Genomic DNA, 17744 nt, shown 5'->3' with positions numbered 1-17744 from the left:
GAAAATATTCCAAGTAGTGCTGTCTCCGGGAAGATTCCTCCTTTGATTGATGTTCCTCGGCAGTCCGCCAGTTCTAGCTCTTCGGCTCTGTTTGGTTACCCTTACTCTCCATGGCAAAGAGCCTTCATCCGTAGCATATACTAGTATTTTTTTACAGTAGACCAATTGATGAAGAGATGGCTTTTTGGAGATGAGTTTTATCCAAAGCCGAATACTACAGTAGCCTTGTTTGGACAGCCGTTTTCCATGAAAAAATTACGTCGTTTTCCGTGAATATATTTTTCTATTACCTTTTTTCCTCACATACATCAAATCGCTACAGTAATTTTTCTAAAAAAATCCTAGAAAATGCAATCCAAACACAACCCAAGATCAGAATAGTCTTAGTCAAAAAGCCGGTTTAGTCCATTTAAAATGAACACTCCTCGGTGTCTCCTGTGTTTCTTCACTTGAATCGCATTGTTGACCTAAGTGCACTATCATTGCCAATTGGACTCCTCAGTATCTTTTGATTGAATTCTTGAACTGCTTTGTGAGTTTATGCATACGAGATTGAAATCGAATTTGGTCTTCATGCGTGGTTTGAATATTTAGTGAATGTGGAATGTACACTTACAAGTGAAAGCATTAATAAACGTAATGGAGCTAAATATCAAAATTTTATTCTAGTGGGGGTGTGGCGTAGTACTTGAAACTGTAATGACAGCCTCTGTTTTTTTTTTTTTTTTTTTTGAGAAGGGAGAGAAATTGGTCCTCTAACTTAAATTTTGTCTCACCATTTTTTCTCCTTGTCATTTTACATAGTTTTTACCATGTTTGAAAAATGCATATGTGTATCGATGCACTCAGATAAATTTATATAAATAATTTACTATCCAAACCGACTCAATATGATGACTATGAACATATCAACCTCAAAAAAGAAACACAAAATAAATTTTTGAACAACGACTTTTATAAATGTGGATTTCAATAAATGTTTGTGTATATCAAAATATGCATATCTAAATTAATATACATAACCTGAGAATGTGTATATATGATGTATGCCCATATAATAAGTTCTTGAATATGCAAATAAGGATAATTTCATTATTTTTATTGACAATATTCGTTCTTTACAATTTATGAGCCGTAACTCATTTCTCATTGACAAATTTCATAAAGTCTGATGCTCTGTTTGGATGGGAGTGTTTTTCAAAAATTAATTTTTCAAATACAATATAAATTTTTAAAAAGTACTCTAAAAGATAATCTAAAAATTAGTTTAAAATTTTAAAAAATATTTCAAAATATATTTTAGAAACTCTTCTACTCTTAAATATCCCAAAATATTTTTTGAAAATACTTCAAAATATAATCTAAAAACTCTGCTACACTAAAGCCTGGAATCTTTCATCCGACATGCGATAACAAAACAATAATTGGGGATATTTCGGTTAGACCAGATCGGAGTTAACCACGGCTTAGACCCGGTTTAAAATTTTATTAAAATAAATAAATAAACGGGTTTTTGACTTCCTTGGCTTGGACAGAAGCCCCATTGAAACGCAGAGCGAAGAGAGACACCAGTCTAGTATAAACACAGAAGAAGAAAAATCAAAAGAGCGATTGTAATTTTGTTATCAGTATTTGGAATAAAATAAAAGACAAAGATGCTAATAGGAGGAGCAGCAGCAGGAGGAGGAGGAGGAGGAGCAAGGTGGAGCAACAAATGTTTGATATTGGGGATTTTGATATTAATAGCGATGGTAGTGAAGGAGGAGACTAGTTGTATCGGGGTTGAAGCGGCAACGCCCAAAGCTTATGTGAGAAGAGAAGCAGGGCATCTGCAGTGGCATCATGGAGCCTTTCAGGATGTCAAAGATTCCGTCCGATCTGAAGTCCGTCAAATGCTGCATTCTCGCGCCGAGGTATACTGTTTTTGTTCTATGTTTGTTTCCGTGTTTTTTTCTGCTTGGAGATGTCTTCTATTCATTCTTCAGTGATTCTTTCTTTTTAGATATTTTTCTTTTTAGCTTCCTTTGGTTAATTGCTTGGAACTTCGGCCTTTCTACTAGATAATACAGCTTGCTAGCTGGAATTTTTTATGTGAGTGATTTGATTGTTTGCAACTTTTATTCGCTTAGCTTTGAACTATAATTTCTTTCAGGGTAGTAGAATTATGATCATTTCAATTCTATGGTTTTAGGCTTTGTTAAACGGCAGTGTGATTAATTTTGACTTGTACTTAATGTTCTCAAGAAAGTGCAGTCTGCAGTTAAGCAGCTTTTTTCTGTGCTGCTTTTTCATTGTTCAACCTCGTGGTTGTGATTAAGCTTCACACTTATTTCTCTTTTTCATTTCATAATCACAAGGGATGAATTCTGTTTTACAAGCATTTTGTCTTTAATTTAGGAAATAAATTTCTATATTTTTCCTTTTTTTTTTCCATTCCCTTTGCATCTCAAAGTGAAAAGGCATTGAATTTTAACTTTCTTCTTTGTATCCAAAACTAACATCTGCTTTATTCTTGTTGAGAACAATTTTATTTGAATCCGGGACTTAACTTTATTCTCTGGATCATGCAGGTTCCGTTTCAAGTACCCCTTGAAGTAAATATTGTCCTCATTGGTTTTAATGGTGACGGAGGCTATAGGTATACCATTGATTCTCAAAAGTTAGAGGATTTTATGAGAGTCAGTTTCGCATCTCATAGGCTGTCATGCCTTGAGACAGGCCAGCCTCTTGATATAGAGCATCACATCGTGTATAATGTATTCCCTGTAAGAATCATTTAACTTAAATTTTCAAAATTTTATATGCTTTTTTTTGAAGAATTGTAATAGCGCAGACAAGATTACTAGCTATACATATATCTTGGTCTTGTTGCTTTCCACTGCTCCAGCTATGTGTAGTTGTGAGGTATGGTGAATAAGTTTTATACAGACAGCAGATGCAAAAAGAGCTCCCATTAGCCATAAAATAACTTGCTTGGCTCTTCAAAGACTGCAACGATTATCAGAGCTACAATGGAAGCAGCACAACAAAATTCAACTGTTTCCTGTTCAAAGGCTTTAACTTTAGCTCCAATTGAGTTTCTATGTTTAGGAATGGCAATGGGGTGATCCCCCGCCCCTCACCCCGTTGCCCAAACATTCCCCGTCCCTCCCACCCCTGTTCTGCCTCCCACAGGGGCTAATAGAATAAGTGTATATGTAATAGTAATTTAGTATAAATCTACAACTGATCAGTAATTTGTATTAGTAGAAATGTATAATTATTAGTATTAATTATATTACATATACATAATCTGACACTTATAACTAATAACATAATTATTATAACTAACAATATTAAATATATTATATATGTAATTATAATATACATTTATTTTTTTCAGGTGGGTGATGGGGCAGGGGTATGCTCCCACGCCCCGTTTTTTAATGGGGGGAGAATTTGACCCCCGCCCCATCAACCCCCCATGGGCACCCACCCGAATTGCCATTTCTATCCATGTTTTACCAATGCTGATGACTGCTTCACACCTTAAAACATGTAATGAACTTCAACAGGACATGTAGTTGAAATCTCTGTCAAGTTAGATGTTAACAAGACAAATAGTTATTTCACTTTATGTTTTTTTGCTCTTTCCTTTTTAGCTTTAACACTCACTTTTTCAACAGGTTGGGCAGCCAGAACTTATCGCCCTTGAGAGAGCATTAAAAGAAGCAATGCTTCCTGCTGGCACAGCCAGAGAGGTCACAACATCTATTTACCTAGTCTTAAGTATCAATTTCTACTTTTGCAGTTTTTTAGGCGATAATTCCAACTTAGCTATTTGGTGCGCAGGCTGATTTTGGAAGGGAAGTTCCTTTGTTTGAGGTGGATGCAACAGTTGTTGAGGCAGAGTTTCAGAATCTGTATTCCTTCCTGTTTGACATGGAAAATGGAGGACATTCTGTGGAAGAAATGGACAGACCTTGGCCAACTGCAATTTTTGTTGTCAATTTTGATAAGGTATTGTTTATCCACCCTAAAATGTTGAGATAATATATCATTGCCAAGGAATTAGTTTTTTTTTTATTATTGCTTCTGTTAACTCAGAACTGTGTAATGCTTTCCTTGAATTGTTTCATAAAATAACATTTCAATCTTCATCATAGCAATTGATGGGGCTCTAAGAATTGTTTCTTTCTTTTGAATCTTGGTTTTCTTCTGTATAGGTAAGAGTTGATCCAAGGAACAAGGATATCGATCTTGACAGTTTGATGTATGGAAGAATTGCACAGCTAAATGAGGAAGAGCTGCAAAAGCAAGAGGGTGATTACATCTATCGATATCGTTATAATGGAGGGGGAGCAACTCAGGTTTGGCTGAGTTCTGGCAGGTATAATTCATATAAGCTTCATAATGGAAGTATTTACCTGTCAAAGACCTATCTATTTGTGCACAAGAAAAATTGTCCTGTGTGCTTCAATCTGCAATTGACAATTCATGGGAGTTGTTTTTAGACTTGTTTATCTGAGGGGCTGTTTTGCAAGAATAAGACTGTGTCTTCTGTAATAACTTTGATGTGTTGGACATAAGCCATGCATTAGCAAGTTGCTTGATTCATCATTGGTGCAAACTTGACAACATTGTCATAATTGCAGGTTTGTTGTGATTGACCTCTCAGCTGGCCCTTGCACATATGGAAAAATTGAAACTGAAGAAGGAAGTGTTAGCTCTAAAACACTACCTCGATTGAAAAACGTCATATTTCCAAGAGGATCAAATTTAGTGAGTGAGCATTCTGCACATGATATATTTGTTGGGCAGCTTGGTGCTCTGATTGCTACCACAGTTGAGCATGTTATTGCTCCGGATGTTAGGTATAATCTGTTGATATTTGAATGGGCATTAATATTCAGAACATCTCAATAATCTCACGTTTTTTTGTTCACTTTAATGAGCTTTGTGTGATAGATAAAGGAATAGTTGCAACATTTCTATACTTAAAACACTCACTTATGATCCTGGACCAGGTTTGAAACTGTTGATATGGCAACGAGGTTGCTTATACCAATAATTGTCCTCCAAAATCATAATCGTTACAATATCATGGAGAAAGGCCACAATTACAGTATTAATATTGAAGCTATTGAGGCTGAGGTGAGATATTTTCTTTGAGAGAGTATTTGATTTTTATCTGTTGGAAGTTCTCTTTCATAGTGTTTATGGATTTTGAGGCTGTAACATGAAGATTGATGGTTCGAACTTAAGTCCTCTGGGGGACTGTTTTGATAATGTGCAAATTTCAATATCATTTGAGCTAGCTATTTAGAGTATTGAATGCATAGATGTAGGCCTTTTGATACTCCATTTTTGAGATTTTCTATTGGCTAAAACTTCCTTACCCTCTTTAATTGCCCATGAATCAGGCTGCTTTGGCAGAAAGTTATATTTATCCATCTGTAGATCTAGTTGTTCTTTAGGTGTTAAATACATCTGGTACTGTCATGGGTAAACATTAATTTAAGAGTTCGTGCTTTTTGCCCTGCAGACCAAATTCTCTGCCAGTCTTTGCTATGTCTTTTGATTATAGCAAACCCTCTTTCATTGGTATTCTTTGCATCCTAGAACTGTTTCAACATTTCTCTCCGCTTGTTCCCAGCTTGGATTCTGCACACTGTCACCTGTTACAAGTATGCAAAAACCAATATTTAGTGCTGATTTTTGTTGAAAAAGGTGGTTACCATTTATTTGTTGAAATACTTTGACCATGATGAACAGAATCATTAATTCTCTTTGCAGAAGTGATTGAGAGATGTCGATGTCTATCCAGGAGTTGAGTTCTCTTAGTTTTTGTGTTAGAAAGTTTAGAGCTGCATGCCTTGAAATGTTTGTGACCATAACTAGAGATTTATGTCTATATTAAATTGGTAGATACAAGATTTTAAGATATGAAATTTCTTCATTCCTCTTTGTGCTCTATGTTTAGAGAAATCTTGATAAGTGTATAGCCTAATTGAGCATTGTGTGATGCTCTTTTCAGGTTAAGAAAATGGTTCACCGGGGTGAGGAAGTAGTAATAGTAGGAGGTGTACATCCGCTGCATCACCATGAAAAGTTGGCTATTGCTGTTTCAAAAGCAATGAGAGGGCATTCCCTTCAAGAAACCAAGAAGGATGGACGCTTCCATGTGCATACAAAGACATATCTGGATGGTGCTATTCTGAAAGAGGTTTAATTTGTTCTCTTCAAATTTATCCTAATTGAATGGCAACACCATTTTATGATGCATGCAAGTTTTCTTTGGATAGGATTCTAAGTTTTATGTCGCATATATGTTTGTTGTCATGACATACTTCAAATTTGAACTAACAAACATGCATTTCTGCTTTTCATCTGATTTATTCCATGACATCCTAATTTCTCCTATGTCCTTTCTGCACCGTATGCGAAACATTATTCACACTTCATATTTGTCTATTAGAGCTTATCAGCAGATCATCCAAATTTACCTGCTTGGTTTCCACACAATGACCTATGTTGAAAGTCCTATCTGTAGGAAATGGAGCGGTCAGCTGATGTCCTTGCTGCTGGCCTACTCGAGGTGTCTGATCCATCCCTTTCAAGCAAATTTTTCCTCAGACAGGTTGGCACCGAATAATCAAACATATACAAGTTGTGTTGAAAAATATGATCTTTGTGAAGCTTCATCTTTATGTTGGAAAGTAGCTTCTAGACAGTTTTTTATATATGATGTCTGTTTTGTTGGGTCGTACACCCTTCCCCCCCCCCCCCCCACTCCCCAAAAAAAAACCAACAAAAGAAAACCAACCTTTTTTGCTAAAGTTTCATTGTCAAATATTTTGCTCCAGAACTGGGTGGATCAAAGTGATAGCTCAAGTGATTCCCTACTAAAACACAAACCTATCTGGGCTACTTATGGCCAATGGGGAAAGGACAAGAAACGGAGAAAAGAGATGAAGAAACAAGGGGATTTGTACCGGACCTATGGAACTAGAGTTATTCCAGTGTGAGCACAAAATCCATCTCTTCAAATAGTCTTGATCAATGTCGTCTCAAAGTAGTTTCATGCGATACAAGTTTTATTAAAGGCATGGTTGGTATTTTTTGTGAATGAATGTTAAAGTGGCCGTTTTTCAATTCAATCATGGAGTAACTACTAAAGCATAACTTGTATGCTTTGGATTTGGCATTCTTGAATGCATGTACACCTTAATTAGCCATATGTATACTATCCCAACAGAATAAAGCTGCATAATAAATTCACTTCATGATTGGTAATGATCAGGTTTTAATGTTCTTTGTTCAAAGCAGGAAATAAATGAGCTTTGCCTTCAATTGTCTTTTGGTAGTACTGTTTGAGTATTGTTTGGTTAATGTACTAAAAGACTCCTGGTTACCCTACTGAAGCATTTTTATAATCTTTTAATTTATTCTATGCAGCTTTGTTCTATCACTAGCCGATGTTGATGAAAATCTTATGATGGAGGATGAAAGTTTTGTATGGACAAGTAATGAAGTAATTATTGTCCTTCAGCATCAAAGCGAAAAGATACAGTTGAGGTTAGTCATCATGTATTCCTCATTTAGTCAGTGACATGCTAATTGTTGCAAACATTTATTGTTGTTGAATTGCTAGCATCTTCAGATTCAGCTCATTCTTGCTGCAACACATTTTATGCGAAAAAGATTCCTGTTTTGCATTGTCAATGTTTTATAGCCAATTGAAATCCTCTCGAAACTTCACCCAAAACCAGATAATTTGGCAAACATGTCTCTAACTATTTTGTTACTGTGATGAGAGTCTATTTGAATTTGTCTTGTCCAATCCTACAACAAAATTGTATGAGATCTCGCTTGGCTCCTTGCATGTTCTGGCAGTTATGTTTCGGAATTGGAAAGAAGGCAAGCTATTCCATCACAAGCACAGCGACATATATTGGCGGGGCTGGCTTCTGTTGTAGGCGGATTGAGTGCACCATATGAAAAGGCGTCTCATGTGCATGAAAGGCCCATCGTAAATTGGCTCTGGGCTGCTGGTTGTCATCCATTTGGACCATTTTCTAATACTTCAGGAATTAGTCAAATGCTGCAGGATGTTGCACTGGTACGTCCTATCTTACTGTTTCATTGGCTGATACTTTGTTTAGCATGAAGAAAAACATCCATTTACCTTGAAAATTGATGAATTTCTTTAAGATTATTAGTGAAACAGCATATTGTTCGTATTTTTGTCCCTCTTGGAGTTGGTGATTTTGTTCCTTTTCATCTCTACCGTGCTTACATTTGTTTAAGACCATCTATCCTCATTACTTATTGTACACAGAGGAACACAATCTATGCACGTGTTGATTCTGCCCTTCACCGAATAAGGGATACATCAGAGGTAACATGATTAATATGATCTTTGCAAGGTCAAAGTTAGAAGGTTTAATGTTCTTGTTATCACAAATCGTGTGTTTTCCTAGGCTATCCAAGCTTTCGCTGCAGAGTACTTGAAAACTCCTCTTGGTGAACCGGTGAAGGGTAAAAAGAACAAGTCAAGCACTGAGCTCTGGCTGGAAAAGTTTTATAAGAAAACTACCACCTTGCCTGAACCGTTCCCGCATGAATTGGTTGAGCGGTTGGAAAAGTACCTGGATGTAAGTTTATCTCGAGGAAATTAACTGCATTCAGCTTAGAAAGTAACAAGCAATTTTACGAGAATAATTTCACATCTTTGGATAACAGAACCTTGAAGAACAGCTTGTTGATCTGTCTTCCCTACTTTATGATCATCGGCTACAAGATGCACACTTGAATAGTACCCAGATTTTCCAGAGCTCCATATTCACCGAGCAGTAAGTTACCCTGCGAGTTTCAGCTTGATCGAGTGGTTTTTTTTCAGTTACATCTTCCTGTTTAAACAACCTATGTGTGATTGTTTGCATGCTTTACGCGTAGGTATGTGGACCATATTTTGGCCCGTGAGAGAGAGCAAATGAAATGTTGCAGCGTTGAGTACAGACTTCCGGTGCAGTCTTCACAAAACTTCATTTATGCTGGAATTCTCTTAGCTGGTTTTGTTGTATACTTTGTTGTAATCTTCTTTTCAGCACCAGTTCGTTAAAAACAATTTTATACCGATGGCAGAAGCACTTCTGCTATGTAAAACAACGAACACAATTTTGAGGAAGAGAAGGAAGCTGTTCCCTTTCTTGCCCCATAGAGAACATGTGTGCATGCTTGCGATGTCAAGTGGCGGCAATCAAAAAGAATATGCTCCTTTTCTGCAAAAGTTTTAGGATTTGAAATTTTTATATGCTTTTTGGTACATCTCTTATGAAATTGAAGTTCACCTTTACGACAAAATCTGTGTCACTTCAGGCACTTTGATTAGGTTATAATTAGATCAGTTAGACACCAGAAATAAAAAATTGGGGCACGACCGCACGACAACCACCAAAAACTTACGCTCGCTCTTTCACGATTAAAGTTCACCTTTAAGGCTTAAACCTTATAAGCTTGAAATTATTTAGCCAAATTAAAACTCGTCAGTGACCATGGTCAAGAAGCATTTAATTGAGCGTCTGCCTCGTACCTTTTTTTTTTCTTTGGAGCTTAAACAAGCTGTCATTTTCCATCATGGTGATATTAACTTCATGACTAGTTGTAAATTGTTAATATCACCCCTTAATTCCCCCTTTTCTTAATTTATCTTCCTCACATCTTTTGATTTTGGGTTTGTTTGGACAGTAGATTATTTGACCAAATATATCTACTGACATCACCATTACAATTTTCAATACAGCTTTTTATCTTCTCACTTACCTTTTTTATCTGCTACAGTAATTATTCCAAATAATATTTCAAATAATACCCTATCCAAGCAAACTCTCGAATTATTATTGGACTCTACATGTTTCCCCATTTTATTACAGAAAGGGTAACATGTGAAACTTCCTGCATCCCTCTTCCCGGCATGTATCAAGCTTAACGAATGATTTTCTATTTAAGCTAGTCATATTTATAACGGGGAAAAAATCAAAGAATTTGCTAGTCCAATCAATATTAAAAACAGGCAAAAGATCAGAAATAGCTTTCTAGGCTGCATTGTCCATCAAAATTTGCAGCAACTTAGCTGCTCAGAGCCCAGTGCAATCATCATCTCTAATTTAAAAAATAAAGATAAAAATAAAAAAATGGGTGAATGACAATAGGGCGACACCTACTAGTCATAAATGAAATTGCATCGAAATTGAAAAGAAAAAGTTTCTGAATTTGGGATAGGAGCCCTCAGAAAAAGATGCTTATAATTGTCATCAAAATAGACAATCAGGTCTCAAAGATTCCATGCCATCATAGGAATCCCCCCCAAATTTCAAAATTTTCAAAAGATAATTGGGGGCTAATTTCCCCGGAATAACATAAATTTAAAAAAAAAAATCACAAAAAAGACGAGTATTAGTAACAAGAAAAAAAAAAGGAATAATTTGGCAGGGTGTTATTCACTGCACCTAGCGGCAACGGGCGAAGTGACTCAACTCTCCTGCTCACCCACTCTCTGCCCCCCCAAATCTTGTGCATATACACACAACCTGAGAAACCCTTACCATTGATTAGGCTTGAGCAAAGGTTTCCAGTAGGAGGCAATATCATGGAACACCACAAAATAAATATTAAAAGACAAAAAACCCACCAATATTTTCAGTGTGTGTGTCATTCGTGTTTGCCTCCGAAGCGATTGTGGAAGAAGAACGATACGATTGGACACAGATATATAGTGAAGGGTCATGGGGTTAGGGTTTTAACTAGATTTGTTGAATGACCAAAAGCTCCTTGGGCCAGTCAAGTGCAGAAATGGATGTAGACTAGGCCCATTGTCGTAATGACTGGACCGCCAGTCATATCTTTTAGGGCCCAACTTGCGTTGACGAGAAAGTACAAGGTTGCAAGACTAGTGAAAATTTAACCATACAATAATCTAACAGTGCTACTGATTACTTATTTCTAATGATGTTAAATTTTGGTAACGTTTTTCTTCCGAAAATGCCTCTAAATGAATGTTTGCACTCTATAAAAAAGGACCCAATATTTCACATTATTGTAATCAAGTAACTAATCATATGTATTGGTGCATGTATGGTAAAATCTCTGTTAGTGAAGTCCATTTTCATATGTTTTTTTTTTTTACTTAAATTTAAAGTGTAGAAGATATAAGTATACATTTTAAAAACATGAGAGGTGTACATTTAAAAAGCGTAAAGGGATGCGTGAGAAATTTGTCCAACTGAAATTATGAGCTCTGCTCTAAATCATTCAATTATGTATACCCTCGTTTGGTTAATGGGTGTATACTTTGAATTGAAAAAAGAAATATATTATGCAGAATTTATGTATTAATTTTACAATCTATTGATTTTACATATAACACACGATAATATAAAAAAATAATATATATATTCAATCCAAGCATTATGTTTTTCTCAGACAAGCGGGAGAGTAATATCAACTGAATTTGCAGCAGTCCTTAATGATCAAACCATCGAAAAGCTAAAAAAGATTTTCATAGATGTAGAATGGCATGATCTTTACGAGGATTTTCCCTCGTATGAACGAGAAATATTCACATAAATCAGTCAACGGCAAATTTCTCGAAACTCGAACTGAACTTCAACCAGTATGATATGTGTAAGAGTTAAGGGCATCCAAAGTGGAAGGATATCTACCAAAATGATATGCTTGGTGGACAAGAAAATCCAAGTCGTTAAAGATTCTCAATCTCAAGAAATATATTGCTAAGATTGGAGTTCACATCATGCTAAGCTAGTTGACAAAGGCTCTGTTTGCATTGTAAATTATTTGAAATATTTTTACTGTAACACTTTTTGTGATTTGATGTATGTGAGATAAAAAGGTAATTGAAAAGATAAAAAATATGTGTTAAAAATTATAATGATGATATAAACAAATAAATTTTGACAAATAATCCTCAATCCAAACAAACCCAAATTTATTCTGACAAACTACGCAGTCGCCTCTCACATTTGACGGCTACGTTTGCTTCCCCTTCCATTCCCCCTCAAAATCTTATGGAGTTCTCTTTTGTTTTATCAAAAAAATTTTTGACCTCGTTCCATTAATTAAGCCAACAACGTGCGTACAGATATGTTGGGGGCATGTGATAGTTTGACGGCATACCGACTTGGGGACAGAAACTGGATTTCTTTCGGCGTATTTGTTTTGACTAAAGTCCTTGCTGGCTGCCGGTGACCAGAAGGAAAGCAAGTACAAAGTGAAGGGCATGATTTGTGCATCAATAAGTTGCCTTTATGGGCTCCAAACCCATAAAGTCTCGTATGTGTGAAAAATCTCAAAATCATTGGGTCCTAATTTAGTAGTCAGAAGAGTACCTTTAAAACGCTTCCGTGTATAAGGGAGTTTAAACCCCATCTAATGCATTGCTTTTTTGTTTTTAAAATACTCATTGCTTTTCAATCTTAAAAAATGTAGAAAGTGCAGTAGTACACTTTATCCGGTCTAATGGTTCATCTCCTAACTCCCATTCAAAGTCTTTTTAGACTCCTCTCCTTTTTAAAAACTAGCATTCTGACCCGTGCTATGCACGGATTTATATTTTAATTTAAAACAATACTTATATATTATAGTATAAGACAAAGTATATGAAAAAAAGATAAAAAAATTTAAAGAAGTGTATGCTTAATATGTTAAAAAAATTTATTTCATAAGTATAGAATGGACTTTCTTAATTTTAATATCTTAAATAAGTTGAAACCAAATTTTGTTAACCTATTGTTTGTCAATATATGATAACAATTTTAATAAAACAATTTAATTTATAACGATTTATATGATAGAGCAATTGTAAACTTATTTATCAATATATCATGTTATACTCATATACCAAAATTTTTAACATTAAAAATATAAAGTATAACTAATTCATTTTCCTCAATTTAAAACAAAATTTCTCTCATTTTGTAATCCTAAAATTGTTGAGTGCCTATAGAATAATGCTCTTTATAAATTTTAATATATATTTAAAATAATCTTTGTAAGATGTGTTTCAAAATTTTCAAAATTATTAAAAACTATCACTTTTCTATCCTCTCTTACCTGCTAATTATCTATCCGCTACCTTCTATGACTTTCAGACCTCTTACCACGGTGCCATTTTTCCTATCATATTCCTATAATCCCATTTTTTTCTTCTCTTCTCTCTCCGTCCAATCTTGTAGTAATTTACCTTTATATTTTGACTTTTCCCACCACTATTTTCCTACCGCTGCCTTCTATTTAGTAATTTCATAATTTAGGATTCACAAATAGTACTATTATTGATATTTTAAATCCATGACCAGTGAATATTATTTTCTTTTTTTTCTATATAATTTGTTCTTTTACTTAGGATTACTGAGTTTGAGAGTAAAATATTGTTATTTACTTTTTTACTTTTATTAAGGTTGGTGGTTTTCCTCTTTATTTAGTCTCACATTAATAGATTTCAAATCAAATTCTTATATAAGTAAGCCACTCCTTACTTTTGAATTCAAAAGACATGAAAAATATATATAACAATTAAAAAAAGTTTAAAATTCTATAAAAAAATAAATAACGAGGAGTTATAAGCATTCTGATTTAATCATAAAAAAACCCTCCATACAATACCTGTAGATATAGATTTTTGTAGTATTATGTGTTTTACCCTATTTCTCAGGTTAGACAAAATTGCATTCCCTATTCCTTATTTTCCTTGTAATGTTGTTATCTTAATTATTTATTTAAATCAGAGCCCAAGAAATGGAATACAAGCCCAAATGGGCAGTCTCACATTGGACTCGTTCCTTCTCCATATCTCCACAATTCAGTATCTATTCCTTATTCACTCTAAAAGGAAGTTGAAAGAGATGATAAATTGCAGTTTTTTTTTGTGAAATTATGTTGTTATCTATTATTATTGGGTTAGAGGAGTTTTAATTGGAATGAAATTGGTAATTGGAGAGGTATTAATTGGAGTGAGAAGTTATGTGACGGGAGGAGTATTAATTGGAGAGGTATTCTTATTTGATGAAAACATAGACATGATGTATTTTATGAAATAAATAAAATATAAAATGCTAAAAAAATGGAATTGAGAGAGGGAAGGTACGTGGAAACTTGTTGCTAAAAACCCCTTTTCAAATTTATATAGATATAGATATGAATGAGTTAGATAGTTGTCATTACAGACAAAACAAAAAAAAAAACTGTAAAATTTCAAAACTATGGCCACTTGGGGCATTGGTCACCTCAAATAATTTAAATTTTGTAGAGTGGGAGGTCAAAGTTCAAATATTGCCTTCTATCATTTTGCCACTCACCCTCTAAATAGGATAGAGTAGAAACGGAAGTTCCTCCAATTAGGTTCCTAGAACAAAAGTACAAATCCGACCAGCCAATTGCTGGCTTGTGTTCTACAGCTACCATCTAGTAATAATTCCAAAAGCAAAAAGTTGTGATTCTAGACCTCTATCAGAAACAATCGGAGATTTTTTGGGCCTATCAAGTCCTCTCGGTTGTTAATTGACTTGTCTTTGGCAAATTGGCTACTCAAGGAGAATTAAAAATCTGTTTCAAACCTCACCCCCTACTATTAAAAAGATTTGAAAGTAAATATCAGAGCACTCATTTAGTCTCAATAGGATTGCATCGCCTCTGTGATAGAATAGACGTTACCAATTGGAGAAAAAAGAATTATCTGTTAATTTGAAAAAGGGCGTGTCACATTTAGTTTTTCATTTTCTTAAGGAGTGTCACATTAGTTTATAACATTTATATGAAAGGGTTTCTCGAATGAGTGTACTTTTAATATACATACATCATATTTAGCGTATCATATAAATGTACACGCTCATAATTGTTATATACTTATTCCGATTAACCTTACTTCTTTTCAAAAATTTGAGATCGAACTAATCTTAACTAGTGACCCTATTTGAAATTATCGAGAATCACTACCATAGGTATTGAAAAATCACAATCATATAGGTATTTAGAAAGCTCTCTCTCTGGCTTACAACTCACGAAGGAGAGGCTGAAGGCCCCTTGCCCCCTTCGAAAAGTACTTGCCAATTTTGCAACACAAAACGCGCTACCTTGGAAGAACCTAGAACAATGAGTCAATCAATAACCACAAGCTTTCAAGGCCAAAAGATTCATGACGTCATCACATACGCATCTGATCCAATCATTTTGTAAGTAGTAGCAGCGGGCGTCCTAGCTTGTTTGACACGGCCCATGGGGCTGGATATGGGCCCCCAAAGCACCGGAAGTCCCGCTATAAATAGGAGGGTGGGGTGGGGGTGGGGAAGGGAACCAAGTCCACCCAGCCTACCAAGAATCGATTGACACAACGTTGCGATCCTCCCAGCAAGCATACGAATCGAATCCAATTAGTTAGTTCTCTCCTTGTTTCGTGGGGCTAAAGAATTCCATTCCACCAAAATGTGTCCAACAGGAAGTGTTTTGGCTGCTCAGGAGAGGGGAAGAAGATCAAATTTACGTTCAGCATTCGATGTTTTAGACGTGGACCACGACGGAAAGATCAGCCGCGATGATCTCCAGGCTTTCTACGGTGGGTATTTGGCTGCCGGGACGTCGGATATTGAAGATGATGTCATAGGATCCATGATCTCCGTGGCCGACGCAAACAAGGACGGTTTCGTGGAGTACGATGAATTCGAGAAGGTTTTGGGGTCCAGAAACAACAACAACAGCAGCAGCAGCAGCAAGAGGCAGGAGGAGGAGAATGGAAGAGAGTGGAGTTTGATGGCGGATGTGTTCAGGGCGATGGACAGAGATGGAGATGGGAAGGTGGGGCATCAAGATTTGAAGGATTATCTAACTTGGGCTGGCTTTGGCGTTAATGATGACGATGTAAAGGCCATGATCAGATTGGGCGGAGGCCATGAAAATGGCGGCGGCGGCGTTTCTTATGAAGGTCTTCTCAAGATTTTGGCCATCTGAATCATATGCAAGAAAGAAAAAGTTCAAATGTGCAAGAAAGAAGAGTTTTGACGATGACGACAACGTTAGATAAAATTAGGAGTCCAGGACAACTAGCTATTAGCCAAGCCAATGTCTCTTGATTTCCTTTAAAAAAAAAAAAAAAAAAAAAAATTTCTTGGGTCCTGTACTTATAAAAATATTAAAGGAAAAATCGTTTGCTGCTTATTCAAGTTCTAGCAGGTGTTAATCTCAATTGGATCGGTTGGGACGCTCTTTTTCAAGAATTCAAGAATCCCGTTGTTCCATTCCAGTTGAATGCTGCTGCTGATTAGTGATTACAGCTGTGTTGGAAGAGTATCACCTCTCTTCCCATATTTTGTTTTGGCTTTACATTTGCTGAAGCTGCAATTGATTCTGGCTTCTGGCTGCTGCTCGTACTTCTTATCTTTTAACAACTGAGTATTTTTATGTGGTGGTTCATGAATTATTATGTCCATTTCTGTTTTGCTTGAACGCAAATTCCAGTCTTCCATATCCTTGAGACATGAAGCATCAAACCTTTTGACCATGCATACAAATTAGAATATGCCAACAAATGTTTTAATCGTGGAGGGGATCGCTCAGTCGCTGTCTCAATAGGATAACAACAGTTATTGCCACACACTGAAGAGTAAAATGTCAGGAAGATCTAAAGGAAAAGGAAAATGTTAATATACTACTGTTTCCGAAGATGCTCATGTTTAGATTTCCGAGATGAAACTAACTTAAAATCATTTTCATATTTCCTCTTCTGGCTTTAATTAGGTACGATTTGGCTTAATTGCAGCGTTTTGAATGCTTTCTTTTAATTTTCGGATGCAAAGCCCTTATAAATAGCATATCTATCGACATTGACTATTGCTACTATACAATTGACAAGCGCTTTGATCGAAGTAATTCTGCTCCTCATTGCTCTGTATTTTCCCCCCCCCCCCCCCCCCCCCCCCCCCCCCCTTTCCTTCGTGGAAAAGCGATATAATTCGTGCCATTCAGAGTGAAATTATGGGAATACAGTATTAAGTAGGAGTTTACAGCCAGTCACTATTTAAGTAATGACTTGAAAGTAGGAGTGAACATTGATCGGTTAATCGGTAATTCAGTTAAAACTAAATTGGTTAAAAATGGTTATTGCCATTTTGTACTTCCCACCGGAATCAACAATATTCGCTGAATTGAAATCAGAAATCAGTTTTGAAATCGGTTAATCGATTTAGTCAATTTCAAAATTTGATTAAAAATATCAATTTTCACCACGAACTTCAAAAACCAATAAACCCTCCTGTTTTACATAAGAAGTCAGCTTTACAAATTTACAAGCCACCAGTTTCCAACAAGGCAACAATTTCCATCACCATCCTCTTTAATTAATTGAAAAGAAATAAGAATACAATTCATTGAATGAAATTCAAGAAATGAAAAAGGAAAAAGATAGCATATGAATATGATGATGGTTCGGCACAACACAAAAAAAAGTAAGAGCTTTCCACTATGTCATATAGAATATATGTATATATATAAGATAGTTTTTTTTTTTTTAAAAAAAAAAGAAGGAAAAATTGAATTTAATTTTCGGTCAAAATCAAAATCGACAACTCAGAATCACATCTGACTAATTAACCGCTTTGAAATCAATTTCACCAAAATCGATTCACCAATTTTAATTAAATTCGGGGAAATTCGGTTAACCGAATTGTTCCTCGCCCCTACTTGAAAGTGCAATTATA

At 35.5% G+C, this 17744-nt stretch overlaps 2 protein-coding genes and 2 non-coding genes across 4 annotated transcripts; 2 read left to right on the top strand and 2 right to left on the bottom strand.

Annotated features, from left to right (window-relative positions):
• The first annotated feature begins 1525 nt into the window (after window positions 1-1525).
• Window positions 1526-9271, top strand: LOC113738037 (uncharacterized). The gene is made up of 16 exons (XM_027265192.2): window positions 1526-1913; window positions 2571-2765; window positions 3666-3740; window positions 3832-3999; window positions 4206-4369; window positions 4635-4853; window positions 5007-5133; window positions 6017-6205; window positions 6533-6619; window positions 6846-7003; window positions 7438-7557; window positions 7876-8101; window positions 8321-8380; window positions 8463-8636; window positions 8725-8834; window positions 8938-9271. Exons 1-16 carry the CDS (start codon window positions 1656-1658, stop codon window positions 9101-9103), a joined length of 2496 nt encoding a protein of 831 aa, XP_027120993.1. The 5' UTR covers window positions 1526-1655; the 3' UTR covers window positions 9104-9271.
• Window positions 9272-10059: 788 nt separating this feature from the next.
• Window positions 10060-10145, bottom strand: LOC113738293 (small nucleolar RNA snoR118). The gene has a single exon (XR_003460079.1). It is a non-coding gene; the product is annotated as a small nucleolar RNA snoR118 (small nucleolar RNA).
• Window positions 10146-10265: 120 nt separating this feature from the next.
• LOC113738283 (small nucleolar RNA R66) lies at window positions 10266-10340 on the bottom strand. The gene has a single exon (XR_003460070.1). It is a non-coding gene; the product is annotated as a small nucleolar RNA R66 (small nucleolar RNA).
• A 4993-nt stretch (window positions 10341-15333) lies between these two features.
• On the top strand, window positions 15334-16465 carry LOC113737038 (calcium-binding protein CP1-like). The gene has a single exon (XM_027264290.2). It carries the CDS (start codon window positions 15478-15480, stop codon window positions 15997-15999), a length of 522 nt encoding a protein of 173 aa, XP_027120091.1. The 5' UTR covers window positions 15334-15477; the 3' UTR covers window positions 16000-16465.
• Window positions 16466-17744: the final 1279 nt, after the last annotated feature.

Source organism: Coffea arabica, chromosome 3e (genome assembly GCF_036785885.1).
Source record: "Coffea arabica cultivar ET-39 chromosome 3e, Coffea Arabica ET-39 HiFi, whole genome shotgun sequence".
NCBI classification, from domain to species: Eukaryota; Viridiplantae; Streptophyta; class Magnoliopsida; order Gentianales; family Rubiaceae; genus Coffea; species Coffea arabica.
This window is presented reverse-complemented; position numbering and strand designations above follow the sequence as displayed.

What these genes read in the sequence shown, in the direction of transcription:
- LOC113738037 (XM_027265192.2), top strand. Translation starts at nt 1,656, where the DNA reads ATGCTAATAGGAGGAGCAGCAGCAGGAGGAGGAGGAGGAGGAGCAAGG. An exon ending in GCAAATTTTTCCTCAGACAG is followed by an intron (nt 6,620 to 6,845) that starts GTTGGCACCGAA and finishes ATTTTGCTCCAG; the next exon opens with AACTGGGTGGATCAAAGTGA. An exon ending in GGTTGGAAAAGTACCTGGAT is followed by an intron (nt 8,637 to 8,724) that starts GTAAGTTTATCT and finishes TTTGGATAACAG; the next exon opens with AACCTTGAAGAACAGCTTGT.
- LOC113737038 (XM_027264290.2), top strand. Translation starts at nt 15,478, where the DNA reads ATGTGTCCAACAGGAAGTGTTTTGGCTGCTCAGGAGAGGGGAAGAAGA.